The 15,505-nt window shown below is 34.4% G+C and overlaps 1 protein-coding gene across 1 annotated transcript; it reads right to left on the bottom strand.

Annotated features, from left to right (window-relative positions):
• Positions 1 to 617: 617 nt before the first annotated feature.
• On the bottom strand, positions 618 to 9,675 carry LOC145663550 (uncharacterized). Its single transcript, XM_081729660.1, has 4 exons — positions 9,561 to 9,675; positions 4,020 to 4,663; positions 2,694 to 2,877; positions 618 to 1,297 (listed from the first exon to the last, which is right to left on the bottom strand). The coding sequence occupies exons 2-4, from the start codon at positions 4,571 to 4,573 to the stop codon at positions 896 to 898; spliced, it is 1,140 nt and encodes a 379-aa protein (XP_081585786.1). The 5' UTR covers positions 4,574 to 4,663; positions 9,561 to 9,675; the 3' UTR covers positions 618 to 895.
• Positions 9,676 to 15,505: the final 5,830 nt, after the last annotated feature.

Below are 15,505 nucleotides of genomic sequence, written 5' to 3'. Positions count from 1 at the left end.
TCCTGTGCAAGCTTGATTATATATTTTTTACATGTTCAGTTTTAAATGCTCTTGTTTGTTTGAAAAAACAATTGTTTTAAAATTGTATTTGAAAATTTTTAGTGTGAAAATTTTGTTTAAAATCTTTTGGTTTGTCAAACTGAAATATTACGAGTATAAAGAAACCATTTCACAGTTAGCCGTCAAACTTTATCTGGTTTTCAAGTATTCGACAAAATAAATTATTTTCAACTATTAGACTACATCAATAATCTTGGGCTTTGAGTCATGACTGCAAATTCAAACTGAAAAGAGATCTATCAATCAGATTTCCAAGGATCAACCAATCAGATTTAACTATGATAATAGACTATAAGTCCCGTCTACAAACATTAAGGTTTAAAATGTGAAGCTGTTATTGTGTATCAATTAATTTTAATGAGTATCTATCAAGTTTCAAGTCCTAAATTTATAAGGGAACACATATGTTAAAAAAAACACACAAATGGTAAAAATATGTCCTATCATCAAGCAGATCTCACATTGATTTTCGGTCTGATGTCACATAAACATATGTTAAAACAAGAAATCTCAGGCTCTAGTAGTGTTCATTCAACTGTCTTGTAAATATGATACCTCAAATTATCTTTGAATAACGCTGCTACCCTTAATTTCTCTAAACAGTATATGTTTTTCTTTCGTTTCTAATATAGACAGTTTTCTCTTCTAAATTTACAAGAAATATAATTTTGTTTACAATATTTCATTTATTACAAAGGTGATGCATTTAAATTACAAAGTTGAATATTATATCTTCGAATATCAACACAAAGTATAAATTCTTAAAATCTGATACAAGGCATTATTTACACAATAACTTGGTGAATAATAATATACCTGCATAAAATAATATACTTCAATGTCTATCAACCTTATGCTCAAGGTGTATTGATGGTTTAAGCAAAGCAGGACTACTTGAAGTGCTAGTTCTGCTTGTTACAGGTGTGTATAAGCGCGTTGTTTCTGTCGGGAAAACCGAAGAACAGTAACTATCAATTTCATGTTCCTCTGATGACTCATCTTCCTGGATTACTGCACATTTATTCCACTTTACTACTTTATACAATCGCTGTTGTTGTTTGTCTTTGCTGTCTCTAATACAGCAAAGGAAGTATTTCGACGGGTTTCGAAGAACTAGCTGTTCCTCAGGAGGTGTTGAACCCCACAACCATCCAGGCGCCCCTGAAGTTACATCTCCATTTTGCAAGGCCATTCTAGTGGACGTTTGTAAGTACCGTACCAAGACAATTAACAGGAACTGCAAAAGTATTAATTATTTATAATAGATTCAGTAGACAAGAAGAAATATTAAGACTCGAAACTAGTTTGTACAGTATGTACCGTCAAGACATTTTCGTTATTTGAACCATCATGAATCCAAGGGCTAGCCTATTTGAAGAATCTTCCCTGAAAAGTTGTTACATTTCCTTCTTATATTGTACAGATCTAATGTTTTTTTGCACTAAGATCAAAGAAAGAGTTCTCAAATATTCTGTATGACTGTACGTATTTTGAGAGTAGCATTCTCTTGATTCACAGACAACTAATTTGTAGTGTGTTTGTTTTAATAATAGTATATCCCTTGCCCTTGCAAGAGCTTGCTTCATTTTCATTTCCTGTACAGGTAAACAAAATAATACTGTCTAGGAACTTTTTTTTACAATAATTATACGACGTAGATTAGAAATAAATCGTTCGCCAATAGGAAGTAGTGTTGGCAACGTGACCCTAATTCGTAAATTCCTGAGATTCTGTGATCCATTCAAGGCCACATTTAGCATTCTCGCCGCCCTGAGCCATTAAAAAAATTGCCGCCCCTCAAAAATTTCACAATATAGTATAATATTCATATCAATAAATACAGGTATAGAACATTTGAAATTGAAGTGAATAATCAATATTTAAGTGGAAGTGGAAATAATATACTAATAATAATGATTTTTTTTTAAAGTATAACTCGTCTGACAATATTTGGTCCAAGAAAATAAGTCGTCCCTCCAAAATTAATTGTTCCAGGCCATGACTCATTGACCCATACGTAAATACTGCCTTGGGTACTTCCAGAACTTCATCTTTTGAACTCAAATTTTGTCATTTCACCAACTATTTCATTACTTGTGTTTTACATCGTATCCAGGTAGAATCGTAAAATATTGAACTACATTATTTATTGACGAAAAAACTCCAAATTGGTTTAAATTAAGCTTCGTTTGTGTTTAAGTATCCCATTAGAGATGCGCACAAGACAAGGTAGTACCGTCTCCAAAACGTGAAGTGTAAATGATGTCTCGTCTCGAAAAATTGTATCTGTTTCTATTTGGAAGAGTTCTGTCTAGTCTTTGAATATCCCACGAAAATTCTGTCTCATATCGTCTCGTGATTAACCAAGGACCGTCGACCCTACTGTTCCTTTCCTCTTTTCCCTCCGCCCTTGTAAAAGCGCGGAACAGTAGGGTCGACGTCCCTTGGTGATCAACCATACATATTTACACATAAACCCCTTCAAGTAAATTTAAGAATGGAATTTCTTAATATCTACCAGAAATAATTTTGCAAGACCTAGAAATGTATTAAAATTAGCTCTGAATTTCAGAATTAAGATTTTATATAATTTCTAAACTAACTTACGTATCAGTATTGAAGATTTAACATACCTGAAGAACTGCAAGGATGAAAAATATAGTTGCTGCACCCCATAATAGGAAGAATGTAATCCTTTGCGATGCTCCTCCACATCCTTTAGTATTAATATGTTTAATGTCAGCGTAAGTTAAGCCAGTATGAACACAAGGAACTGACTTACGTGTAGAACAACAACTGGCAGGCACAGAAGAATCTCTACAAAAGAAGATATCAGAAAGTAGTTTTCTAAACAGAAAATGGTGCAGACAAATGAATTTATGAGAGCGTTTTCAATAAATAACATCAATGCAGTTAAATCCTTCCATTCAAAAATTGTTTCAATATAATTATACATTCCAATTTTCAGCAGAAGCTTTTCGTTCATATGCATGACGATCTTCTTTTCCGATCCCGGAATACACATAAAATAGACCCGGTATACTTCTATATTTTTCTTGTATGAACAGGAAATAAATCCGGCAATTTTGTTCCAAAGGCTTTTCTTATAACTGATCAGTCTGAACCCTTTCTCTATTGAAACAATTAAGAGGCACAATGGTTCACCTATGGTGGAAGGGGTCTCCGGTTCATCCCAAGCCAAATGAGTAATAGTGAACAGCATCGTGTCAATCAGCTTTCTAGGGGTTCTCCCGTTTCCTCCCGCATTCTTACTCCACCAATTATTTTACAATCACCCGTATCCTTTAGCCTAAAGGGCATAATAGTAGGATATAAAACTGGAAATATCTTATTTCACTTCCTTTTCAATTATACGATTAATTTTTATTGTAACCTTATGATTCTACACTTACACAGTGGCGGATCTAGCCCGGGACCGGGAGGGCCTAGGCCCCCTCAGTTTTCAGAGTGACGAAAATAATTTAAGCTGTTGTATATTTCTGAAACTTTATAGTAAACTCATGATATGCTTCTCATGGTCTGGGGTATGGCAGCCCCCTCAGTTTAAACCTTCTAGAAACGCCACTGCACTTACAATTATCCAAAGATTGCTCATATATAAACTTTCTACTGAATTCAATAGACTGCCACCCACGTAGATACTGTATCTTTACCCTTGAACACACTTTCCGATCCGCATTGTATATACAAAATTATATTGTAAATATAGTTGTGTAAGTACTTGTAGTGTTTTTTTGATATTCTTATTTTTTTGCTACTACAGTTGTTATATGTTTCTTGTTGATCTTCTGTTACTTTTTGTTATAACTGCTGTTATGTTTCAGCGTAAAATAGACAATATATTATATCTGTAATTACATATAAGTAAATAAGTAAAATAAAACAAAAACATTGCATATGCCATACTAGCTAATTTCAATATTGAAACTTTAACTTACATGTATTTGTTTTGAGAGTTGTGTATACCATCTTCTATGTTCCTCCAGCCTATATTGAACCAATCTTTGTAAGATGTAACACCACAGCAATGTAAGAACCGTTGAGTTTTGTCTATAACAGCTCTAACTTCACGACTGGATTTGTAACGATTCATTGCGCTTTGAAATCTAGCATTGTCCGATTTAAACATTTGAATCGTGCACAACACACCACTAAATAGGCTAAAAATCGTGGAAAACAAGATGGTTATCCAAACACAGGTCATTCGATTGTCCAATTTTAAACGATTTTCTCTTGAAAGTGATCTGTGTTCAGAAGCCTCATACGCAGCATACATGTAGATGGGTGTGGTGATAAGAGAGCCCAGAAATAACTGAAGAGACAAATTACTAAAAGCTATTGGATCTAGTAATTGCAATATACCCCCAAACCAAAATTGAAGTACCAGCCCTGCGACACATTGTCCTACACCCCAAAGAATTAAAGCGTACGAAGATGCCTGCATTATAGATGCTTGTCTTTGTCGTGCTTGTTCACTTAACTTCAATCTCATCCTTTTCGGACTTCACTGTTGCTAACGGATATCCTTTCATCTTGTGATAAATCACCATTAATGTGGTGTAAGCTGTACTTGTTACTCTACCTGTAGAACAAAAGAAAATACAAAGTTGTGGTGAGAAGCTTCAAATGTCAATTCAATTAATTAAAAATATGGATTATAATTTTACATCCATCCCTTTATTAGAAATTTAATTTAGGGTACTTTCAAATACTCCACACTTCAATTGGAATTCTTCAGTTCCCAATTTTACACGAAGATATTAATTTCATGGGATCAAATTTAACGCAATCCTTCAAGTATCATACAACATTTCATTTGATATCATTATAAAGAGAGTCAAGTCAGATCAGAAAAGATGATATAGATCATATGTGTACAGAGTATATAAAATGATATACTCTGTAACAAAAAATCTTTCTCGTCACACGACACAATATACACCGTCAGCAGCAATAACTGTCCAAGTTACTCATGTGTTTGTAATTACAATCACTCAATGTGCGTAAACTCGTCTACGCGACATACATCCGTATCCACAGTGCAGATCCTAGACTCGGTGTAGTATCTCCACTGTAGTGGCCTGCATTGCATTTCATCTGATCATGAAGTTTCCAGATGGACATAAGCAATGATGTCACGTTAACCTTGTCTTTAACTACCCTCTAAAGAAAGAAATCGCATGGTGTAAGATCTGGTGAGTGGGCTGACCAAGGAAGAGTGGGCTGACCCACTGCCTTCATTTGTACCACGTCCATTGAAAAAACACGATTGAGAAGCATGAGTGAAAATGATGAACTTGCATGTTATAGAACGTAGTCATCATAATTAGTATTCGGGTAACAACCAGATCCCGAACATGACCAGAAATGAGTCGCTACACACAGTTGCTTCATGAAGCAAATGGCGGTATACTTTCTCACGGAACACTGCATAGAAAGGGTAAACTACTGGCGAGCTACGCTGCTGCTTTATCTGTCTATGTGATCGCTCGCTGACTGTTGTTTACTTTGCCACTTACCTGGAATGTAACTTCATCGGAGAAGATTAATATTTCTACAAAAACATTTTCAACTCCATCCACCTTCTCGTAAAAGTCATCCCTGTTTTCACTTTGTCTACTAGTGTCGGGCCTATACCAATCACATCTTTTAAGGTTTAAAGTAGCCACATATGTAAAACGTTCTACACCGCCATTTTTAGCATGTCCAATTCTTAGCTTGTTTTAGCCATTGACTTAAACGCCACATGCAATTCTTCAATGTTGTCAATCACAAGAGATCAACCAGGACTCTTGTCTTTACAGAAACATCCAGCTTTCACAAACCATCGGTAATGTGTGATTATGTTATTCTTGTGTAGTGGCGTCTTTTCTTTTTTCTTTTTCTTTTTCTTTTTTTTTTTTTTTTTTTTTTTTAATTGTGCACGAAACTTAAGTTGCAAACAACTGAAAACCTCAGTGAGGTAAACGGAAATAGAATTGATCGCACGGTCCCACAAGAAGCACTGAAAAAATTGAATAAATCCCGTTGCTGACGGTGTAAGTTCTGCCCATGTAAGGTAAGAACTAAATTTCTTATTAATTTTTGAAACTGCACATTGATTTTATACATGCTGATTGAAATTCCTTCAGTCCTTTTGCTACAACCCATTACATTGCACATGAGAGTAAGCAATAAAGAAGCAAAGCATTGAATGTTTGAAGTGTAAAGTGTTAATGAGTGATAAGGGTAATAAAAATGTAAAGAAAATATTGGGAAATGATATACACGTATCATGACAGTTTCATGTTTTGCTCAATGTTCTTTGTTTTGTTTATGGTTTCATACGCTGTTCTGATAGTATTCATATCGTATATTTTAGTCTCTAGCCTATGTAAATCAGGAGAACGGAACTAACTAATGATATTTAAAATAATGGATGAGTCAAGCATGAGTACTTACTTCCTGCATCATTTGTTTCCAGTGGGTTCCAAAGAAATGTGCTGCATATAGAAATTACAATGAACACCGAGATGGATATATTTTCAAATACATATACGTATTCACACATATATTTTGAATAGAAACACAATCTTTTAACAACAAAGAAATGTAAGTATACATACTTACTTAATTTTTTTTTTTTTTTTTTTTTTTTTTTTTTTTTTTTTTTTTTTTACTTTAGAAGTTGTTGCTTAAGACAAAATCGTATGTTTCCTTAATGCTTCATGAGAATTCTCGTTCCCAAGAAGCCCAAATCTTCTGGAAAGAATCTAATAGTATAGTCGCCTTCAAACATTCTCACAGAAATTAAAGAGTCGCTTTTTAATATTTTTGATATGGTTTTCTTTATTACAGAAAAAGAGAATAAAACCGTCTTTCTTACTCATTTGTCTGGATTTTGGGAGTCGGAGAGATATGCAGCATTTTACAAATGTACTTATTAAATATAAGCCAGTTCGTGAAATCAGTAAGGCTACCGACTCTTCTGCATCTGTTTACCATCAGAATATAGCAACATGATATTCAACAACACTGTCTCCTTATAAAGCAGTAATTCTAAGAACATTTGTGTTCTACGGAAAGGAGACAAAAAGAATGAAACTGCAAATAAAGTATACAATGTATCAATGTTGTCAAACTGTGTATTCTTTGTTTTCAAGTAACATATTAGGAAGGATCAAATTAAGTTTTACTTTTTTGTTTCTTGATACCTAGCTTTTATAGACTACGTTATATCCAAAGGATGGGTTTGCTTAGTAAATTGAGCCTTTCCGAGAATTTGCCCAGAAAGCTTTAGTTGTCATGGTTACCTGTACTTCGCTATTACAAATTATTGTTTCAGGTGTGTTGTACTATTCAATTAGGATTCCGAACTTTTGACGTTGCCCAAAAGTGTAGGCAAAATATGAATGTATGCCATCTTTTCTTGCGACACTGATCTAATATCGCGAGCTGAAGTTTCTTTCAATTGTAGCGTATGTTGTAATTTTGTCTGTAAGGTAACTAACACAATGTCAAAGTCTAATCCTTCTGCACACAATACTGTAAACAATAAGGATGGCATTTAATTCTCATATTTTCACTCGATGGTAGTGTATTGTAATATATTGTGAACACACTATAGCGAATTTTTAAACTGCGCTATTTTATTACGTTTTAGTTCTTGTTTTTGCTTTAGAAGGTAATAGTTTTACAAATAAAGAATCCATAGGGATTGTTTCATGTTTTTCAACAAAGCTAATTGAGAGAACATGATTTTTAATAGTTCGAATTAGTTTTTAAACTAATGATATATACTAATCATAAATTTTAAAAACGTTCAAGCTTCGTAAATATCTACATAATGCTCAAATAGTTCTCTAGTTTGCAGTTCAAGGACAAACTAACCTTGTAACATGCTTAGTTATGTTACGTGGTTAACAACACCGTCAAAAAATATGAGCGAATAGGGATGCTGCGCACATTACGGCCCGAGTCATTATATGGGCAGTGTTTCGTTCCAACTATTCAAACAGGAGGGAAACTTTCTTTCCTCCACAGGTGAATATTTCTCGCTCTTGCATCACGGTAAATCAATACTTTTCCTTGTGCCGAGAGTATCTTGAAAACGTTGAGTAATCGTTCACATGGAGTACACCAAATATACCAAATATAAACAGTACATTACAAGGTATTTGCAATGGAACATAAAACAGTTACACCGCTATCTGCAATGAAACACATACAGAGTAAACACTTATATCTTATGTAGGTATGGAATAATGAAACTTTCGGCTCACCCTGTATATAACTGTTTCTGTCTCCATAATGCATTTATTCCGAAGTTGGACGTCCGATAGTTTTCTAACAAAATCTTAATAAAAAATATTAAAATTTATAATTTTTCAATTTCTACGTTCTTAACTGATTTTAGGCTTCTTTCGTTATATCGCAAGGTGGGGAAAAGGTTAGGTTAGGTTAGGTTACGATCTAGAACAGAGGTATCCTTGAACGTATTACCCGCCAAGTTGATAATATAAATATTCATTTCTTTCCTACAATGCAAGTATTCCGGGGTTAAGTTCCAAAGTTGGGCGTCCGTTTCCATGAAAATTTTTAAAATTTACAGGAAAGTTATGGGTAATTTAATCGTTTGTGTGCTTGATAATACATAAGAGTCTCGAAAAATCTGTTTATTTGTTATATATAAGCGGTTATAAACATGGGACTATACGGCGAGCGGAGGGAACTACTTGGCGCAAGGTAACCGAACAGTTGCATTGTGGGAAAGGAACGAGCATTTATGTTATCAACATGGCGAATGTACAAGGGCAATGAAGTAACAGTTTTAACATTTGTGAAGCAATACGTTGATAACGAGCAAAATCTTTTAAAAGTTTGTGAAGAGCACGGATTAATGAACCTAATAACAAATTGCAAAAAATGTGGAAAGGAGATAACAGCGAAAAAAAGTGGCGAAAGCGGACGCCCAACTTCGGAATAAATGCCGTATTCCGTTACCTTGCGCGAAGTAGTTCCCTCCGCTCGCCGAATAGTCCCATGTTTGTAACCGCTTATATATAACAAACAGATTTGTCGAGATCCTTATATATTATCAAGCACACAAACGATCAAATTATCCATATTTTCCCTGTAAATTTTATAAATTTTCCCGGAAATGGATGTCCAACTTTGGAACTTAACCCATAATTTTTTTTTTTTTTTTTTTTGATAATCTACTGGAAATATTCGAAATTTGCTCTTTCAACGAAAATATTTCAAAAATGGATATAGTAAATACAGTATTACACAAAATTCAAATAAGCTAAATGACAATTTAATTAACATTGATATACTGTTTACTTTTCAACTTTAATGAGATATGATATAGGCCTACTGTTTACTTTTCAACTTTAATGAGATAATTTTTAACATTTATCAAAATTATGCATAGGTATTCCTATACCTAATTTTAAAATCTTAAAACATATCACAGATTGAAAAAAATGCTGATTTACCAATTCTTAAAACCTTTACATTCAATATTCTTTGTAGATCTTTGATTCATTTGTGAGAAGAGATGATTCTTTATCTGTGGATCTTTATAAAATGCATTTCCAACTTCTAAAGTTTGCTTTCTTCTTTTGTAATCTCAATTTGAAATTTTATATCTTTAGGTGCAGATCTAGGTCTGAGTCATCTATATCACTAAGTAATGTCATAAATAATTATTTTACAGCGTAGTAATTTAAATCCAAAATTTTGCATAAATCAAGGGTAGTGAAAGATGCATGCTGAATGTCTAATTTGACTTCTAATGTTTATTATGTATGGTGACACTGACTTAATCTAAATTTATTTCCATTTTATTTCTGAGCTTGCGGAGAAGATAATTAAATTAAGAAACATTCTCTGCTCAATAGGCATCATTCAGAAATTCAGCCAAATAGGTCAATCGATTATAAAATTTTTAACATGATAATTCGTAATTAATACTTTAATCATCATCATCATTGGTATTTTGCCATTACTGTCAGGTCAGGTCACTTGCTGCAACTGAGAAGCTTCTATGTTCCACGGTCTTCCGCTAACCTCTTCGCCTTAACGTACGATTTCTTTGTTTTGATATCGTCCATTAATTGTAATCCATTCGCCCCCTCCTCTTTTCTGCGACTATACACATTAAAACGTCCCTCATGATACCATTCCGTCTTTATCAATGTCTCAACGAGTTTCTCTTCCTCTTCTTAATAATATCTAAAATGGTTCTTTTCTCCTTACTATTTTTAACACCTTCTCATTCGTTTTTCGCTCGACCCAGCTAATTCTCTCCATTTTTCTTCATTTCGAAAGCTTCCAGTAGTTTTTTATCATCTTTGCGTAATGTCCATGTTTCTCGCCCATACAGCATAATATTCCATATGAAGCATTTTATGAGTATTTTTCGCAACTCTTTGTTCAAGGTCCCTCAAAATAGTATTCTCTTTTGCCACTCCTATCTATGTTTTTATTTCACGTTCACACTTCATATCATTACTAATAATACTATCCAGGTAATTATTTAATAGTATTTATAATTGTTAGTATTTACTTTTCTAGAACCTTTTGCAGCAACCTACAGGATTAGTTCTTTGTTAAATAATATTATACCGATATGCAAACATATTTCTAAATTATTTTATAATATTATTTTAATTCGGGTGATTTTCCATTAGTCCTTGTTCAATGTATAATTTTTTACTTGCCTAGCATCTCAATCTTTCTTGATCCTCGAAAAGGAACACTTCAATGGGAAATCATTCTTAAAATTCATTCCTTTCAAATAAATTGCTTTTGCACACAAATTATAAAAAATAACTAATAATATTTTAACATGGTAGATATTGTTTCAATAGGCTTCTTCGTTCATTTGTTCTCTTAACACTTCAAGCAAATACACCATTTTTAAAATAACTTGACTATGATGATAGAAATATTTTAATTATATTAGCTTCCTCGTTGGGTTCAACATCTGTTTTCAACACGAAAGCTATATTAGACAGAAATTACTATTTAAAGTGAACTTGAGCCACTATTAGGATTTGATCCTAGACAAGTAACCCAACTGAAATCGAATTCCGGACAACGTGCAGAAAAAACTTGAACATCAGCCACGATGGGGCTATTATTTTAATTGGACTGTTTAGCCAAACTATTTCTTCCCTATGATAGTCCTGCTGTATCAATTATTCTAACATTTGTCTTAACGTTTAAGTCCACAATGGCCTCATTCCTAACTATGACTATCATGTTTCATGACTACAATATCAAATTGAATATAATCTTATCAATCCAATCTAATTATTGAAGTTGTTACCATCTTCTAACTGTAATATCCACCTTCATATTATTCCACCATCTTATTTTCCATCAAAAAGTTCCACGACTTTCCCAATTATCAATTATTTCATACTACGCAAACTTCAATTTCCATTCCTTGAATTTGAATGTATTATTATTGTGAAAATTATCCCTCTGTACAAAATACCTTGAAAGAATTTGGGGAGAACGCTTCCATCTATTAAGGGCCTTCGATTGGCGCTCAGTTATACTTACCTTAATGTGATCTTAATAAGTAGAATTTTGATATACTGCAGTTCGAAACGTAAACATGAGGATATACCAAGGAGTATTAATCTATGATTATGCCATATGATTAATCTTCTATATAATCGAAGTCTGTAATTTATGAACTATACTTTATAAAAGCAAACTTATAGTAGTAAACTATTTGAAGTAGTTTCAGTGCAAAAGTGAATTTCTCATAACCATTTTAAAAATATCTCTTTACCTTACCAGTTGCCTTTAGCACCCGGCTATTTGAGGCGATCGCAAAGGTTTTTATTGCTCATGCGTACTCTTGGAATACGCTGACCATGTATTTAAATGTAGATGGCTATTCATAAACGCGAAAGCAATAGAATCGCTGAGAAAGCGTCAGCTCGAGCGTATTTGGTGCGGGTCGGAACAATAGACCGCCTGCTGTTTAAAAGATTTCAAAAGGAAGGAAAAAAAGGAAAGACGTGTTGCTAGGCAAAGGGATTGTAGCAAAAAACAGCTGCTGGGAAGATGGTTTGTACAGAGTATTGGAACTCTGCTATTACACACCTGGACCTGGCAAAAAGACCTGGAAACCCTGACTGGCTCACAGTATGATTTACACATCTGGTGAAAGTAAAATTACTGAATAGCCACTTTGGCCGCGTTCGCTACAGGGGGTAAGGCTTTCTCGACTAGCTTAGGACTTATCATTAGCTTTATTTTTCCTCGCAAGGAAGGAACATTCTAACTCAAACTCAGTACGGCGGAAGTATGATATAACCAATCTACCCAAGACATGCTTTAAAAAAAAATACATTAAAATATTTAAGGACATAAGACTAGATTTAGTTTTGTAATATTAGAATAATAATTGAGTTCGTGCATAACTATCTCGATAAATATATTCTTCTCGTTTCTCATAACTAATAGTACCAGTGGAATGTTTAGGGAGCTATCGGGCTCAAGATCCCCCAAAATAAATTTGTTAGTTTTTCACATTCCACGTACAACAATAATCCTTATCATTTCTAAGAATTTCCTTAACTTTCTATTTTCTTATGCTGTTTGTTCAGAAATAATACTGTATTTGTCAAATTTCATTCCATGTAAGAACTGCTATCTTTTTTTCGTCCATTATACTCTTCTGTTTCTTTTTCTTAGTTGTTACTTTCTTCTGTTTCTCCTATTATACTTTCGACCGTTGTTAGTTGTGATTCAACTCGGCCGTCGTCAGTAACACCAACACTAAGAGGAGCTGATAAGCGAAACTGGCGTTCCACACCAACTTGCGCGGATATCAATATATAACGGGACTTTAGTTATTATAGCAAAGGAATATTTACATCGTTTAGTTATAAAGAAAGGTAAATGTTTGAATTAAAGAAAATTAAGAAGGGGAGAATAAGTAGCCCCAGAAATTAGGTAGACCAAGAGGATGCTGTCTTTTTCTTGTATGAATAGAATAAAAGGTTAGATTCACTGCTAAATTTTTGTGTGTATCATATCACATAAGATTCACCAGTCTCCAATTCTTGCCACTAAAATTTCAATTTATGAATAAATTAAAATATATATTTAATTCCCAAACTCAAGTGGGCAATTGCCCCTTCCCTGCTTCCCCGTGTTGTGCATAGCACCCCCGAAACAAAATCCTAAATACGCCACTAAAAATTTTCCTAGTACAATAAGGAAAAATAAGCACAAATAGTATATGCTTTCATGCCTTTTATGTCCATTCTTATTTGTAAGTATGAGAATATGATTATACAGATTACGAAATCGATAGGGGTTTCATTCCATATAGGTGTTTACAAAATTTGCCGATCGCAACGCAACACAAGAAATTACCTTAACAGTTATATGTGCTGCGACGATTATCGTGAACTATGACGCAAGTTTGCGTTGCGTTGATCCAAACCGCTACGGAATCAGCCCACGGGTCTGACCACAGCAATCTTTCTTCCTAGAAAATGTTTCAAGATATTTTCCCTAACGGATACTTTTGTAGTGGCAGTGGGAGGACAAGTGTATCAATTAATACAATCTTTTAAACTTGTCCTGTTACAATAATGTTTAATCTGTCACAACCAGTTTTTTTTTTTTTTTTTTTTTGGTATAAATTGAAGAGTGGCAATATGATTTTTAAAAAAATCTTCGAAATTTCACAAATCATTCCGCCAGGAACCTAAACCAGTAGCCATGCGAGAAGAGACATGTTATGTCTTTTGGAGAATTGATCAGCATGCAGAGATAGGAAACAACTACGGGGACAATATCCTTAGATCCTGTTTACTTCCTACCCTTGCTGTTCTTTTGAGGTAGAAGGACATGGAAAATCTAAAGTGTTGCTTGTGTATTTTGGTCATTTTCCTGGCGTGTCGTGTGTGTCTGTTGTTGAGGTTCCTATCAAAATCAATTTTATTTTTTCTCTGCTCAGCCTAAACTAACTAATTCTTCATCCTTATACATCCTGTGTATGATATATGGTGTGCATCGTATTCTTAAATATTGAAGGTTAATAACTGTTGCTGCATGCTTGTATGACAGCATAAATACCGCTGGTTTATTGACTTTATTGAAAGTTTCATAAATACAACCTTACTGTTTAGCAATAGTACATAACACTTTTTATCGATAGTGCAGAAGAGTTTGTACGCACTATTGGGCAACACAGACATGCTCACTCGTGTCCTCTCTTTACACTATCAAACTTTTCAGCCGATACAGAGAATAATTTATAGGTACCTCTAGCATAGGCAGATGCTTACGTTCCCTAATAAGAACCACTATTTATGGCATTCAGCATTACTCACTTGCAACGGTGAAGTTTATGTTAATGCTTAAATTACACGAAATATTATACGACAAATACAAATCAGTAAAATCTTTATTCACCTACAGTGACGATACAAAATCAGGGATGTGATGTTCTATGTTGTGGCTCTCCAAGATATCCTAGACTTTTTTCATGGTGATGGATCAACTCAATCAGTATTGCCAACTAATGGGTAACAATTAATAGTATGCGTTTACTCCTAGTCTTCTTCACTCAATATTCCCAATTTTTCTTCTCTAACATATGCTATTAATTACACACTGAATGAAGATTTTTGTATTAAAGGATAAATTTTGTTACGTCGATGTTTCCGCATACCCAATATACCTAAATGACGATTGATAACCACATATACATAGACCTCGAAATCAAAGTTCACTGATTTCTAGTGTTGTGAGAAATATAAAGCTAACCAAGAAAGTTATGTCGCTTTTTCACTCACCACCTTCGAACATCGATATGTCACCTAAGACGTACCTGGAAGATCAAAAATAGTCCCCATCAGCATCGAGGACCTTCTTCCAACTTTCTGGAAGACCATGAATTCCATCGCGGTAGAACTTGGTGGGCCGTGAAGCGAAGAAGGTATCAAGTGTATTTTGCACCTCTACTAGCGATTTGGATTGGCATCCTCTAAGGTGATATTGTCCAAGGAATGGAACAGGTGGTAATCGGACGATGAAATGCCCGAGGAGTATGGCGGATGTAATAGTGTTTCCCATCCAAGGTGTAGAATGATGTCCCGGGTCATCCTAGCCACATGGAGCTTAGCGTTGTCTTGTAACAGGAGGGCCCCTTTGCGATTCAGAAGTCCAGAGTTTTGAGTTTTTCTTGAACACGGCTCAACTGCTGACAGTACACAGTTGCATTGATGCTCTAACCAGTTGGTAGCAGTTCCCGATGCACGATGCCGCGATCAGTCCACAAAACACACAGGAGGACATTCTTCTGTTGCAGTGCTAGTTTTGGCTGTTTTGGAGCCAGTTCATGGAATGCTAACCAATGACGACGACACCGTGGAGCTTCGTACAGAACCCATTTCTCATT

Source organism: Thermobia domestica, chromosome 11, assembly GCF_964235325.1.
Source record: "Thermobia domestica chromosome 11, izTheDome1.hap1.1, whole genome shotgun sequence".
NCBI lineage: Eukaryota > Metazoa > Arthropoda > Insecta > Zygentoma > Lepismatidae > Thermobia > Thermobia domestica.
The sequence above is the reverse complement of the archived record's forward strand: the minus strand, read 5'-3'. Positions and strand labels throughout refer to the sequence as shown.

Coding starts and splice junctions, on each gene's coding strand:
- LOC145663550 (XM_081729660.1), bottom strand. CDS start 4,573: ATGAGATTGAAGTTAAGTGAACAAGCACGACAAAGACAAGCATCTATA. Junction 2,878..4,019: donor AACTCTCAAAACAAATACAT/GTAAGTTAAAGT, acceptor CTTCTTTTGTAG/AGATTCTTCTGTGCCTGCCA. Junction 1,298..2,693: donor TCATCCTTGCAGTTCTTCAG/GTATGTTAAATC, acceptor ATACTTTTGCAG/TTCCTGTTAATTGTCTTGGT.